Source organism: Plectropomus leopardus, chromosome 20 (genome assembly GCF_026936395.1).
Source record: "Plectropomus leopardus strain MGB_pleo_1.0 chromosome 20, ASM2693639v1, whole genome shotgun sequence".
NCBI lineage: Eukaryota > Metazoa > Chordata > Actinopteri > Perciformes > Serranidae > Plectropomus > Plectropomus leopardus.
Window position 1 is genome coordinate 10,489,711 of NC_142195.1, and position 15,001 is coordinate 10,504,711.

At 37.8% G+C, this 15,001-nt stretch overlaps 2 protein-coding genes and 1 long non-coding RNA gene across 10 annotated transcripts in view; 2 read left to right on the top strand and 1 right to left on the bottom strand.

Annotated features, from left to right (window-relative positions):
• LOC121959444 (putative E3 ubiquitin-protein ligase HERC1) overlaps positions 1 to 5,798 on the top strand; it is a 51,534-nt gene extending 45,736 nt beyond the window's left edge. For all 7 annotated transcript variants that reach the window (XM_088070634.1, XM_088070635.1, XM_042508717.2 and 4 more), the window contains 9 exons: positions 56 to 194; positions 875 to 1,044; positions 1,217 to 1,386; positions 2,477 to 2,642; positions 2,756 to 2,832; positions 2,927 to 3,179; positions 3,309 to 3,461; positions 4,871 to 5,176; positions 5,263 to 5,798. In XM_088070634.1, coding sequence (XP_087926760.1) covers positions 56 to 194; positions 875 to 1,044; positions 1,217 to 1,386; positions 2,477 to 2,642; positions 2,756 to 2,832; positions 2,927 to 3,179; positions 3,309 to 3,461; positions 4,871 to 5,176; positions 5,263 to 5,448 — 1,620 coding nt within the window. In that variant the 3' untranslated portion in view covers positions 5,449 to 5,798. The remainder of the gene's footprint in view (positions 1 to 55; positions 195 to 874; positions 1,045 to 1,216; positions 1,387 to 2,476; positions 2,643 to 2,755; positions 2,833 to 2,926; positions 3,180 to 3,308; positions 3,462 to 4,870; positions 5,177 to 5,262) is intronic.
• A 2,540-nt stretch (positions 5,799 to 8,338) lies between these two features.
• Positions 8,339 to 10,161, bottom strand: LOC121960078 (kunitz-type serine protease inhibitor bitisilin-1-like). The gene is made up of 4 exons (XM_088070636.1): positions 10,004 to 10,161; positions 9,548 to 9,635; positions 9,279 to 9,446; positions 8,339 to 8,755 (listed from the first exon to the last, which is right to left on the bottom strand). The coding sequence occupies exons 1-4, from the start codon at positions 10,082 to 10,084 to the stop codon at positions 8,694 to 8,696; spliced, it is 399 nt and encodes a 132-aa protein (XP_087926762.1). The 5' UTR covers positions 10,085 to 10,161; the 3' UTR covers positions 8,339 to 8,693.
• A 1,604-nt stretch (positions 10,162 to 11,765) lies between these two features.
• The window catches only part of LOC148186175 (uncharacterized), a 29,544-nt gene continuing 26,308 nt past the window's right edge, over positions 11,766 to 15,001 (top strand). For both annotated transcript variants that reach the window (XR_015775242.1, XR_015775241.1), the window contains exons 1-2: positions 11,766 to 12,005; positions 13,118 to 13,200. This is a non-coding gene — a long non-coding RNA (uncharacterized LOC148186175). The remainder of the gene's footprint in view (positions 12,006 to 13,117; positions 13,201 to 15,001) is intronic.

Here is a 15,001-nt window from a genome sequence, read left to right on the forward strand (position 1 = left end):
ATCTGAAGTTTGCTTACACTGCACATCTGTATTGTCTTGTATGTTTGTGATCCAGCTTGGCTTTGGGCACTCAAACCCTGTGAAGGAGCCCATGCTCATAACAGCCCTCCAGGGGAAGAACATCAGACAGATCTCCGCTGGCCGCTGCCACAGCTCAGCATGGACCACCCCCTCTACCTCGATGAAACACTCAGGTACACCCACAGTCCTACTGCACATAATAACGATCATAAAAGTAACGATGGCATTTTTAAAAACGATTGTTTATCAAGTCCCTTGAAAGACAAAGCAAAGACAGGAACTCATGGAATAATAAAATAAGCATTAACAAGCATGCCAAACAGAGAAAGGTCTACAGAAGTCGAAAGGCAGGAACAAAATCTGTATACAAAAGGTCAACAAGAATAAAGCACATACATGGAATAAAAGTGATAAATCAAGCAGATCTCAAAAGACAGTTTAAGTACTAAATGAATAAAATTTTATGAATTAATGCAATAAAATACAATAAAAAATAATATAAGAAGACGACATCACATCAGAGGGAATAATACGTAAGAAGATAAGAACATAAATATGAGATAGATAAACAAGTACATCAATTTAACATATGAAAACATGGTAAGAACAGGACATCAGAAGGATAAGGAACAGATAAATAGAGTAAGAGCAGAAAAATGAATATAGATTAAAAATTTTTAAAAATTAAATAAATGTATAGGTGACATCACTTAAAAGCAAGCCTGTAAAGGTGAGTTTGAAGAAGTGATTTAAAAGATGTCACTGATTGTGCAAGCCACAAAAACAGAAAAACTCTTTGCACCTATGGTACATGATAGAGAATTCACTCGGGTCTCCCATTTGTTGTCTTCAGGTGGCTCTGGAAGCTCCCAGCTAGGTCTTCCCCAGTCAGTTCCTCCCCAGTACAACACTCTGAAAGACTGCAGCCCTGATGTCCTCAGCATGCGCCTCAGGGTACTCTACCACTTTTCTGATCTCATGTACAAGTCCTGGAGGCTGCTCAACCTGGATGCCAAGAATCAGGTAATCTTTTATCTAATTTTCTGCCTTTTAAAAAACAAAGTGTCAAAAGAACAGATAATTGAATTCCTGCTAATAACCACGCACCTGCAGCTTTTTAGTCTTTGTCATTTTTTCATTGTAATGGCTCATTTACTCCCCCCCGATTTTATTCCCTGTCCTCTCCTCGATCCAGGTATCCACGTCACGCTATAGTTCAGGGACGACAGCCATCATCCGCGGTGATCTCAGAGGTCTTTTATCACCCAAGGTCAACACTCTGCCTCTAGTGCGATCCATCGGCAGAACAATGACCCAGGGCAAAACGTATGGGCCACAGATCACTGTGAAACGCATTTCCACAAGGTGAGGATGACTTTCTGTTGGCAGAGTATGTATTTCAGGGAGGAGATGCTGGAAAAACAGGAGAATAACAAAATAACCAGCTGTTTTTTACATTGGTCAGCCGGGCTTTGCATTTTAGGACTTGTGTCTGGCATCTTGGTTGCAAGTTTTCTTTATACTGCAACTTTTATTTTGTTGTGCCTCCATGCCGGCGATAGCCGTGATTGAATGTATTATGTTTTTGTTTTGTCCGTCCATCCCATTATTGTGAATGCAACATCTCCAGAAGGCCTTGAGAGTTTTTTTTTCTTTCAAATTTGACACAAACATCCACTTGCACTCAACAATGAACTGCTAACTGTGATGAAAGTCTAGTAAACTTCATCAATCCTTTTTTATTTATTTTTTCTCCTTTTATTTAACGCAATATCTCAAGAATACCATGAGGGAATTTCTTCAAATTTGGCACGAATGTCCACTTTAGACGAGGATGAACTATTTAGAATTTAGTGGTCAAAGGTCAAGGTCACTGTGACCCCATCTGTTGCATCTGCATGAAGGCAATATCCCAAGAACACCTCGAGAAAATTTCTTCAAATTTAACACTAACAGACTCAACAATGAACTTATTAGAATTTGTTTGTCAAAGGTCAAGGTCACTGTGACCTTGCGTCTCTCTTATTCTCATGAACATAATCTCAAGAAGGCTTTAAAGGAGTTTCCTCAAATTTGGTACAAACATTGATGGTTGAAGGTAAAAGGTCAAGGTCACTGTGACCTCACAAAACCTGTATTTGGCCATAACTCAAGAGCTCTCATGCTGTTTATGACAAAATTTCACACTAACGACTAGGTTATAATAGGATATAATGAGGATGACATTTTCTAACCAAAGGGTCACATCATATCGTTCTGCAAAAGTAGTTTTCTGGCTAATAATCAATATCATACCTCAAGAACAGAGGGGAAGATATTTGGTGAGACACTGAACTGATGTGTGTGAAGCCTTCATGTATCCACAGACATGGATATAAACTGTAGGTGTCGCTTGACTGGTTCACGGCAGCATACAAATGCCAGGTGGTAATTCCAATGCCTTGCACTTCCACAGAGGGCGTTCAAGCAAGCCCATCTTTGTTCAGATTGCAAAGCAAGTCGTGAGCCTGAATCCTCCGGAGCTGCGGCTTCCATCTCGAGCCTGGAAGGTCAAGCTTGTCGGAGAGGGAGCTGACGACGCCGGGGGAGTGTTTGATGACACCATTACTGAGATGTGCCAGGTAGGATGGAAACCACACAGAAAAAGTCTAATAGCAACAGAGATCGTCAATAATAAAGCCTGAAATAGCCTCTGCTTTTTGTAAATTGACAAATTACAATGTGTTTTCACCAGGAGCTGCAGTCTGGTGTTGTGGATCTTCTGATTCATACTCCCAACAGCTTTGCAGATGTGGGCAGCAACACTGATAGGTGTGAATTTTGTCTTCTCTTTTAATAGTCACCAACTTGAATCAAATGTTCAGAAATAATCTCTACCTCTGGCATTGACTGTCTATCCTCACAGGTTCCTGTTGAACCCAGCGGCGCTCTCAGAGGATCACATGGTCCAGTTTCGCTTCCTGGGCATCCTCATGGCTGTGGCTATCCGCACCAAGAAACCTCTGGACCTACATCTGGCTCCGTGGGTGTGGAAACAGCTTTGCTCGATGCCACTGGGAGGTCCTGACTTGGAGGAGGTGGACCTGCTCACCTACCGCACCCTCCAGGGCATCCTTCACCTGGAAAACAGTGGAATCACAGAGGATAATTTCCATGTGGTGAGATATTATGCAAATTGTCTTAGTGCAGAGTCCACCCCTCTACCTTTCATTATTTGTTTCCAAACCTCTCACTTCCTCTTTCCGAACTAATTTATTTTTTCACTCCTGCCTTATCTCCCTCCGAAGATGATTCCACTGGATTCATTTATGGCCCACAGTGCAGATGGAAGGCTGGCTCCTGTGGTTCCTGGAGGTCAAAACATCTCGTTAACCTTCGCCAACCGGACTGAATATGTGGAGAGAGCTCTGGACTACAGGCTGCATGAAATGGATACACAGGTTTGAACTTGAAGTATTTTTAGCAGACCTGTTAAAGGAGCAGTGTGTAGGATTTAGTGGCATCTAGTGGCGAGGATTGTAGATTGCAACCTGGTGAAACTTGTTAAATTTTTTTCGGTGTTTTTTGTTCAGAAGGTTTTTACTCGGACCTTACTGCCACAAAAGTCTCATCCTCTGAAACACAAACAGATCAGGTGATCAAAACCAGTAAAAACACTGAAGAAAGCAGTTTCAAATAACAAATGATTATTTTAAATGACAGTAAGTTGTCTTTAATCATTTAGCAGTTTCATGTTACAAATCAGTGTTTCTCCTCGCTGTTCTGCACGTCGCAAACAGGTCACTAGACCAGCACCTGCTGATGTGTGCTCACTTTATTCTCTGATAGCTTAAGATCCAGACGTGCGACAGGTTTTAATCAGAAGTCAGATTATCTAAAGGAGTCTCTTCCTCCCTAAAACAAATGGAGCAGATAATTTAAACCGCTAAAAACATTGAATAAAGCATGTAAACATTAAAAATCAGTGTTTTCCCAATGCTGTTTGGCTTGTTGTGGAGGGGCTGCTAACTACAGCGGCCCACGCAAAAACTCAAACGACCCTCTCTAGAGCTGGTGTATTTACCTCCCTGTGTAACCATCCATCTACTGAGTAGAAGACCCACCTCATCGACTACCACAACACCACTTAGAGGAGTGTATGTGTAGAGAAATAAAAATAATGCAACAAATCCGTGAAATCAACAGGAGGGGAGCTCAATGACGTTACCTCTAAGCAACCGGTGGCCGCAACGAACAGCTCATGGAGGTTGCAGCGAGTTAAATTATGATGCGTTAAAGCTCTGTTCATTAAATGGTCAACTATAACATTTTCATCATGTGTTCAATGTTATTTTGTGAAATGTAACTTATAGCATTGAATAAATATGCTGTTTGAAGGAGAAATGTGATATTTTCACAGCAATATTAATGGATGATAGAGAGAGACTTATGATATAAATAGTAAAAAAAGCTTTTTGCTTAAAAATGTTTTTCATGTAAAAGAAGGTTCTTTTAAAGGTTATTTCATAAATGTGTGTCATTGAATTTGTCTCAGTCAAAGGTAGTGTAATGAAGGGCTTAATTAATTTAACAGTTTAGTTACGTTTATAGCAACCATAGATTTCTGTTTCCCTGGCACGAACCGTGAAATTCTACAACCAGACTCGACCCACATAGGCAGCATTGTTATATAATAAACATTTTGGTGTGGATTTCTCTCCATTGTATCTGAAACTCATCCATTTTAAAGAGCCGGTCTGCCCACCAGTCTCCATTAGCGCTCACTAGACAGCCTGTCTGTTGTGCTGGTGTTGCTCCCTTTATCTCGTCCTCAGAAGTATCAAAGCTGACGTTGCTCTGTTGTGTCCAGGTGGCAGCAGTCAGAGAGGGCATGTCCACCATCATTCCCGTGCCCCTCCTCTCCCTGCTGACGGCGCAGCAGCTGGAGCAGCTGGTGTGCGGCCTGCCAGAGGTCTCCGTTGAGATGCTAAAGAAGCTGGTGCGTTACCGTGACATCACAGAGAGCCACCAGCTTATTGGCTGGTTTTGGCAGAGCTTGGAGGAGTTCACCAATGAAGAGCGAGTGCTTTTCCTACGTTTCGTCTCTGGCCGGTCCAGGTTGCCTTCCAACCCAGCTGATATCACGCAGAAGTTCCAAATCATCAAGGTTGATAGGGTGAGGTCATCACTAATAAAAGAACGATTCTCTATATAAGGAAAAACACATGTGCTAACAATAAACTTTCTCCGCTTATCATTCAGCCCGTCAACGGCCTCCCTACTGCACAGACCTGCTTCTTCCTCTTCCGCTTGCCCCCGTACACGAGCCAGGCCATCCTCGCCGAGCGTCTGCGTTACTCCATCCACAACTGCCCCTCCATCGACATGGACAACTACATGCTGACCCACAACACCGACCCGGCAGACAGCTCCGACACCGAGGACTGAAGCGACAACTGTGGCCAACCTGGTGATGAATGTATCTTCTCCCTTGCCATGCACATTATGCACTGAACACAGATTTTTATTCGCCAAAACCCGTAAGGTAGTGTACTGTTTATATGTCGGTTGATTTGAAGATATGTGTAATTTTGGTTTTCCAGCCGTGCGAGTTGTTGTAATTATTGCAGTGCTTACTCTGAATCAAAACTACAGGGATACAGAATAAGATTTTTAAAAATATAGGTGAATAAGCCACAATAAAGGAGTTAATGTGCCTGTTTGAAAACAATGTAATAATTTAATGACCTGTCACACACAGGCAATATTATTGTAAAATAAAAGAGTGTTTAAATAAGGATTTTGGTGTATTGTATTTAAAATCTCTGCATCCAAATGCTGGTGTTGATGCTGTTGTTATTTATCATTTTTCTACAATTTAAGGTCAGTGGCTGCATGATGTTTTAAATGCATTTTCCTTCAGAGGATGCTGTGTGGCTGTGTGTGAATGGCCCCGTGTGCAACGTCTTCAAGGGTAGATGCAGAATGTGCCAAGTACATGTCGGCATATGCAACGCCAAAGGGGAGATGCAGCTGTGGGTTAACTGATGCTTCAGAGCGCCACTACTGAAGGTAAACTCAGGATGAATCGACATTTGTAAGAAGTGTATGCAACGCGCTTCAACACACACACACACACACACACACACACACACACTAATGCACAAAAATATATATATATATATATATAAACATATATATATATATATATATATATATATATATATATATATATAAACATATATATATTGCATTGCCTTCTTCCCATGTTTTTGAAAAAAAAAACAAAAAAACAAGCCAATGTGCTAAGGTTTCAAAGGGTTAAATGCTTTTATCATACCTGGGTGGGTATTTGTTGTGAATTTGCAGAATTTGCAATATGTTACAGAATTATTATAATATTTCAAGCACTTTTTTATTTTCTATTTTTTATTTACGTAGTTAGTAATACTAATTCTCAGGTAATTTTCTTGTACTTCTTACAAATTTCTTGCTCTTTTGGGGTGATTATTTTCTTTTGTTGCTCATGGCCTTCTCCCCATGTTTTTGAATGATATCAAGCCAATTTGCTCAGATTTAAAAGAGTTTGTCCTTTTACATTTTATAGTCATTTTTAACTAGACGTTATGATCTGCAATAATGAGCCTGTATTGCAGCCTTGCAACGGGCAAAAGAAGACGTCTATATAATCAACCAAAAATTAATTCACAGAGAGAACTGGAGAGTTCAGTCAGTCACCTGATTGTCAGCAGGGACCCCCTGGAAAGTCCTGGTCTACCCCAGGAACAGGGCAGAAAACAGAATCAGTGATTTCTCCATCCTGTCACTCTTTTCTGACCTGCTGAAGCAGTGATTGCCTAAAATATAGCCACTCTGTAGCTTTTCCTATTCTTACACTCCTCATCTCAGCCCGGGCAGTGCATTGATCTGTGACTCATGTTTGCAGAGCTGCCCACGTATTTATTCATTCCCACTGCAAAATAGATACACGGGTTAATCTTTCACTTTGACCTTTGTGTCATCTGAGTTGCTTAAATGGCTGATCACCTAGACTTGGACGTCTATTGATGGATAGAATTATTACATTAACATCTTATAAACTGCCTCGGGCTACTGATTTTGTGTAGTAATGACTTTCAACACTCTTCTGCTTAATGGTTGAATAATTTGGCTTTTTTTTTCACTGATGCAGCTCCGTTAGACCTCTTGTTTTAGTGGAGGTGTTGTTTTTAAAACTCACTTTTCACCACAGCTGACTGCTGATTATCATTCAGCTTCACTTTTTTATGACACGGCTGTGAGATCCTGGTGTTTAACTTGACCTGCCGTGCAGTACATTGACATCTGTTTTTGCAAATTTGCTGCAAATACCCCAATATGACCAAAGCGTTTCATCTATTGTTACTGCAGACTGTATAAAATAATTGTTAAGTGAATGAGTGACAACCTGTCTGCGAGACGAAATCTATGAGTCAGATCCACCCCTCGCTCACCCACAGTGACCATGCTCTAGTCCAAATATGGTCACTTCTGGCTGCAAAAAAAAAACAAGAAGGAGACTGCCAAAATGCCAAACTTGAGGCTTCAAAACAGGAGTCCACAAACTAATCAGTGATGTCACCATAAATATAAAAATATAGATGCCTCATTGGCTGCTGGATAGTTACACACTTTGGTGTTTTCATCACATGATATTTGAAAGAAGCGGCAAAACAGTTTTTAAATCTTTGTTTCTCTGCAGATTCCCACTTGTTGCAGTCCTTCAAAACGGTCTTATCAAGACTTTTTATCATTTTTGGGATGATTTCAAAATCTTCTCCGCAGACTATAGTCCTGATGTTTTCAGTCAGGCACTGCATTGGTTTCACAAAGCTTAGTTCACCTTTGCTTGATCAAAGTTCTGCAAAACCAGCCTCTCTACAAGTGTCATGACCAACACCTTTTTTTTCTTTCTGTCTGTGCTCTTGCATCAGGCACAAGTCTGACACATGTCTCCTCACACACTGTGACTGTCGGTGTTGGTGACATCTAAAGCCAGTTTCATCCTGTCACTGTGGCTGCTAACCTAAGCAATCAGCCACCACCTCAGCAGTCCCAGGAAACACACACTTTATGGCGTCATACATGGTATTACATGATCAGGAAAAACACTCACTGATAGACATTTCAGGTGAGTTTGAGATGAGTAAATTTTGTAAATTTTGTATTTATGTTACTTATATGCTACATAAATATATCCATATCCTACTGCAATTTAATCCATACGGACTCAATTTTTGCCACATATCAAATTGTTTATTATAAACATTGTAAATGCATGAGACACTTCCAACAGAAATGTGTTAAAATAAAGAAATTTATTTCAGATTTCATAATTTTAAATGATTTAATTTATAAGAAATGCATTTGAGATAATGTAAATGAATTTACATTAATTTCATTTCAGTGTTTTGGTTTTCTCTGTCTTTGTTATTGATTAATTCACTGTTATTTTATGGACTCCAGGAAGTCTGTCGCCCACATTAATCTTCTCTAAATGTCAGATAAAAGTCAAAAATAGTAATGCATTGCTTTATTTGTATTCTGCATGATATGCTCCATATGGTTCATGTTTTTGGGTTACTTCAGATGCCTCTTCATTTCATTAGTAGCCATCAGGAAACAGATTCTGCTGCTTCTCCAAAAACAAAACTTCAGGAGTCCAAACTCTGTGCTGTTGGGTTCTCTTCTTCCTCTTCTTCTTCTTCTTTTTCCTCTATAAAAGATCGAAATGACATGAAATGATTTTGCTGTACATTTGCATGAATGGATGTGTAGGTGCTGCACAGTCAATATGAAGTTCACATTGACTTTAGTCTTCACTAGCATGTAAACCTCTGAAACCGCAACTGAAAAAAAAGTTTGAGTTCTTTAAAAACAATGGGAAAAAATCGTATGGTATGGTATGGTATGGTATGGTATCGTATCATTATGATGATTGACAAAACAATTGGGAAATGTCCAGAAAATTATATTTATAATACTCTTAATAAAAAAGGAAATATATATGTTTATATTTTTTAAATTGTTGTTTTTTTTGCTTCTTTTCTTTTTTTAAAAAAAAAAGTCGCTAATTTGTTGCTATTTTTTTGGGCCATTTCTTGTAACATTGCTCATTTCCTTCCCATGTCTTTGAAAGAAACCAGTCCATTTTTCTCAGAAACTGCATCACAGACATGTCTTAAAGATGGAAGTTTTTCAGGATTATTGAAACATGACGTTTGTACTTCACTCCTCACCTGCATGGTGACATTTCTCCAAACACACAGACACATCTGCAAAGTTGTTCAGGTTTCCCATACACCCTCCATAGGTAAATTCCTCGCATCTCATTGAGGTGGAGTTGTAGAAGAAACGTGGAATGTACGCCTTACATGGACCTGTTTCTGGTGCTTTTTGACAGTCCTCTACAGGAAGAGAGAGACACAGGAAGTAGCACAGAGAGGGGACAAAAGTAAGAGCTTCTGAATAAAGCGTCTACATGAACAGTGAGTGTTTGTAAGTTGACCTGTTGCGTTGAACACAGCTGCTTCGCGCAGAGTTGCATTAACAGTGGGACCCTCCTCGTCTGTGGTTGTACTCTCAGTACCCTCCACCTGTCCCACAGCCACAGACACACTCGCTCAGAGACACAGTGACATTCCAAACCTTTTTTTGTCCAAATATTCCCCATAACATTCACTTGAACTAGTTAAACACTTTTGTTGACATGAGACATTCTGTAAAGTCATAGTCCAGCTTTTTTACTGAAGCTCAGTCACATTTTATAAAATGAGATGTTTTTATCCCAAACTTAAAAAAAAAAATAAAAAATGCAGCATTAATGTCTTATCCTGTCACATGTTATATCCATTTTTAATCTGACAAAACTGTGATTATCTGCAATAAAAAAGAGAATATAATCGACCAAAAAAAAGGATAGAGATGAATTTTCAGAGAGGAAATGGAGCGTTCAGTCAGTCACCTGTTCGTCAGCAGGGACGCCCTGGAAGGTCCAGGTCCACCCCAGGAGCAGCACAGAAAACAGAATCATTGATTTCTCCATCCTGTCAGTCTTTCTGTCCAGCTGAAATTCTGATTGCCTGAAATATAGCCACTATTTTTATACTCCTCATCTCAGCGCTGATAGTGCATTGACCTGTGGCTTGTGTGTGCTGTGCTGCCCCCGTATGTGTTTACTCCTACAGCCGAATAAATAAATGGATTAATATTTTACTTTGTTTTAGTGGCTGACTACTGAGTAATCAGACTATGAACATCAAGGTTCCAAGTATTTGTTTCATGGGGTGAAAAAAACCAAGACACATCCACATAACATTCAATGTGCACACACAGGTAATGGCTATTTGAGTGGATATAGTCGCTAATAGTGAAGAAGAAAATGCACTGAAAAGTCTTTGTGAATACAGAATGTAACTTAAAGGCAAATAAACCACAACTAATCATCAGTTGTTTTTTGGGGTAAGTTTTATAACAAAATGTGAAACTATTCTAGCTCAACTTAAAGGACCAGTGTGTAAGATTTAGGGCAATATATTGGCAGGAATGGGATATAATAATAAAAATAATAATAATAATAATAATAACTTTATTTATATTGCACCTTTAGAAACAGAGTTTACAAAGTGAGAGGAGTTTCATGCATAAGTAACATGACAAAAAGAGCCAAAAAGTAATACCAAACTAAAGCTAGACCAACAAGAGAAACAATCGCAAAACAAAAATAACAACAGCAAACCATCCCAGTATGAATAAATGCTGTTCTAAGAATATTTGCAGTAAACACAGAAATAAAAGTACTTGTAACAGAATTAAACATGGCCGGGACAGAATAAAAATAAATGAACTAAATGATAAAATGAATAACTAAAAATAAAATTAAAATAGACGACATCACGTGAAAGCAAGTCTACCTTACTGTACTCCACACAGTTCTGACAACATATAATGACTGTACATAATTACGTGATAGCTTCTGCAGAATACCAGTGTTACCAGAATTTGTCCTTAGGTTTGTTTTTCCACCATCTCCATATGTAACCAGTGTTTATAAAAAAAATACTAGAAGAACAATTTTATTTCTCCTTTCCTTCAAAATGGCCAATTATACAATTTTTTTTTTTTTTTTTACTGTGGATGTTTATAAAAGAAAGACACAATAATGCAGGACGGACTATATTGTGTTTAGTACTGATTACTCTTTCACATCCTGAGATGTATTTATTTATTCATGTTGCAACATGCAGAACTTTGCCCTCTCCACTCATTTGTGTTTAACTGAGCTGTAGGAGTGAATCCATGAACACATCAGTCACAGGTCACTGCCATGTGTGAGCTGAGATGACTTAATTTTATTACTTATGGTTTTAGTCTTAAATTATCTAATGATTTTAAGATTTTAAATTTCAAAGGTTTAAGATAGTAATTATAAAGATTTTTAAAAATCACTTTATTTTTGTTTTTAACCGTTTAAGTCCTTTTAAACTGAATTACCCTGCTAGCCTGTTTTATGTTGATTCTGTCTGTTGTCATTTGAAGCACTCTGCCTTGTATGAAATGTGCTTTATAAATAATGTTTCCTCTTCTTCTTCTTATTATTATTATTATTATTATGACTTCCAACACGGTTCCTCTTGATGGTGAAATAATTTAGCTTTATTTAGTTATTTTATCATTTATTTTAATGATACAGGCCTCTTGTTTACTGTGACTGTCCGCGCGTGCCGTTTGCCTTCAGATCCATTCCGCGCATGCGTCATTTTTCTCGTAGCTTTTAAAGAAGTGTGGTCGCTGTCGGCTTGTTAGCATCACAAGACTGTGAGTAATAAAACTCAGCATTATGTCTGAAAGTAGGTTTTGCACAGCCCTCCAGCGATATTTAGGGAGCCGGATAATACCACCACTGACTGACGAGGCTGGGCGACAGGAAATGAGCCCAAACGCCGATAACTACGTCCTAAAAAAAGGTAAAGTTACGCAGGTGTCGCTAATTAGCTCAGTTAGTTAGTTAGCGCTAACTAGTTTTCACCTCTGAAGTTATCTGATGGTTATCATGAGCACCAGCTGAAGTCTTTCAGCCTAAAGTGTAACCATATATATATATATATGTGTGTGTGTGTGTGTGTGTGTGTGTGTGTGTGTGTGCTTTTCATTATTATGTTTAAAAATCCAATAATTTCGCTCATACTCTGTCAAATAATGTCAAGCTTCATGCTGTAGGTTCTTCCGTTTCATACAGAAAAATATTTACCCTGTGTTCACCATTGACTTAAACGGGCTTTATAAAACTGCACAACAGGGAAACATTTTACACTAGATGCTGTATCTTTGCCAGACATAGTAGTGGGATGTAACTAATTACATTTTCTCAAGTGCTGTACTTAAGTACAAATTTTAGGTACTTAACTTGAGTATCCTCTTTTCATGCCACGTTTACCTCATTACATTTCAGAGGGAAATATTGTATATTCAACTGAACATTTCAGTTACTTTACAAATTAAGATTTTTGCATCAAGCACATCAAGAGTTAAAATATGTTTGTTATGCTGTTTTGAACAGTTTATACTAGTACAGCTGCACATTAGTTTTATTAATCAGTCGTCACAGAAAATTAATTGCAAACTGTTTTGATATATATTTAGTTACTTTTTTCCTTGTTCTTTTTAATAATTTTGAGTTGTTTTTCTAAAATTTTTTATGATTATATTATATTTTCGTTTTTGATAATTTACATTTTTTTTTTTTTTTTTAGGTTTTTTTCTTTACTTTTTTCCCCCATAATTTCAAATTGGGGGGTGGTTTATTTTCATTCTTTTTAAAACAATTTTGAGATGTCTTTTTCCCTATTATTTCCATTAACTTTGTGTTTTGATTGATTTTTAATTTTTTAAATTTTTTTTTTTACATGCAACAGAGTATTTTCACTGTTTAGTATTAGTTATTTTAATTAAGTAAAGGTTCTGAATACTTCTTCCACCACTGCTCATGGTGTCATTACTATGTATAGACCACATGCAGAGTGAAGTGGTCAGGATATGATTTTATTATGACTTTTCTATTTTTCATTGTGTGTTTTAGAAGATATGTTAGGACAAGGAAAATAAGGGAGAAGACAAGAAATCTACTCTGGGGACCCACATTTTTGCAGCCCATTGTCACAGGTAAATTTCAGCGGAGACACACACAAATCCCAGACTAGAGTAAGTGATGTCACCGATATATGAAGGTAAAGGTATCCAAAAAGATTCAAAAGAATTAATTGAGTAATTTATTAAAGGACTCTAAAAATATGTCATGCTTGTACACGCTTTGCATAACATTCATGCACGTGAAAAATATTTAGATATAACTGGGTTTTTCTTTGATTTCCACCCGTGGAAATATGTTTTGACCAATGAAATCCAGCTGATGTCACAACCTCCAGGTCAACATTAGCTTTTTGACAAAATTTCTCATCAATTTGGTTTCTATTTTTTGTGTCTCCAGTTCTGGTTATTGTATAATTGGTCCTAAATTTAATTCCTAGTGGCTTTACAAAAGTCTTAAATCTAACTCATTTTACGCTGTAGGAACACTGCTTTTTACTTATACCTGTAAAAAATGCAAAAAGAAATGTATTGTGTTTCATTTTTGTTCAGTATATTGTAAAATTTTGACCTGCTGGTGGCACTAGTATTTTTTCTTTCATCTCTCAGGTTTAAAACTGTGGCAACTTTGGCAGAAAATAGTGTGGTGTAGAAAACCAGCATTCAGATTAAGGAAGCAGACTGAGAAAACAGGTTTTTAGGACCCTTAAATCTTTTTTTTATTTATTTATTTTTTATTTCCACGTACCAATAGCCTTCACATGAAAGGCAAATAACACACAAAGCAACAACTTCCCTCATTACAAAAAGAGACCTTAATTCAATTCCCCTGAGTCTAATGTTGTCCTGAGTCAGCACAGCTGGTGCGTCTGCAATTTGTCTGTGCTTGTGAGAGGTACGTCTGCTGTGACCTTATTACCCATCTGTTTCCCTGTGTGCCGTGTGGCCAGTAAGGCAGAATTCAACCTGCAGTCAGCAGCCCTGCAGCTGAGAGAGGGAGGCTTTTTCATGAGAGCCCTCGCCAGGTGTAAATATAACATCCATATATCAACTTAACAAGTACACAACATTTGGAAAGGCCGAGGCGGGCTTCTGGTGGTTGTTGCTGTGACGCAGGTGTAAATTCAGGTATATTAATTTAATTTCTGTTGCAAATGTATGTGTACACAGGAGTCATTTAGGAGCATTGGAGAGGACGTCACCACACACAAGTTGTAATACATATGAAGCCACACGAATACAAAAAAAAGGAACCTGAAAGGAACTTTAAAATGTTTTTACTTTTGGAGAGTTCAGTAGACAGTACAGAGATTTAATACGGTTTGGATTGCAGAAATAAACTATAGCTTACTTTACCCCTTTAAACCTCAGCAAATTGGCTTGATTTATTACAAGAAAAGTACCTGAAAATAAGTATATAAAAAAAAGAAATAAGAAGAACATTTAATAATAAACAAAGAAATAAACAATAATAATTCTGTAACATAATTCAGTAGCATCATTTTAAAAATATGTAATTATGAAAATATTTTTCCCTGCCTTTTTTTCTTTTTTCCCTAGACATTTTTCTCTAGCTTTTTAAATTTTTTTTTTTTTAATAATCTATTAATTTCTTGCAATTTGTGGAACCATTCTTACAAAGTTGCTCTATTTCCTTTTTAAGAAATCAAACCCATTTCCTCACGGTTCAAACCTTTAAATACTTGTCAAAGGTGTCTGAAATCGGCATAAGAAAAATGAACTTGCTCCAGGTTTTAAAGGGTTAAAAATGAACAAAATACAATCCTCTCTGCATCTGAATCATATATATTATTTGTCAGTAGTATCCAATCACCAAACAGGACTTTTTGTGCAGGATCACTGACATAGATAGGAA

What these genes read in the sequence shown, in the direction of transcription:
- LOC121960078 (XM_088070636.1), bottom strand. Translation starts at nt 10,084, where the DNA reads ATGGAGAAATCAATGATTCTGTTTTCTGTGCTGCTCCTGGGGTGGACC. An exon ending in GCGTCCCTGCTGACGAACAG is followed by an intron (nt 9,636 to 10,003) that starts GTGACTGACTGA and finishes GCTGTGGGACAG; the next exon opens with GTGGAGGGTACTGAGAGTAC. An exon ending in AGCTGTGTTCAACGCAACAG is followed by an intron (nt 9,447 to 9,547) that starts GTCAACTTACAA and finishes CTCTTCCTGTAG; the next exon opens with AGGACTGTCAAAAAGCACCA.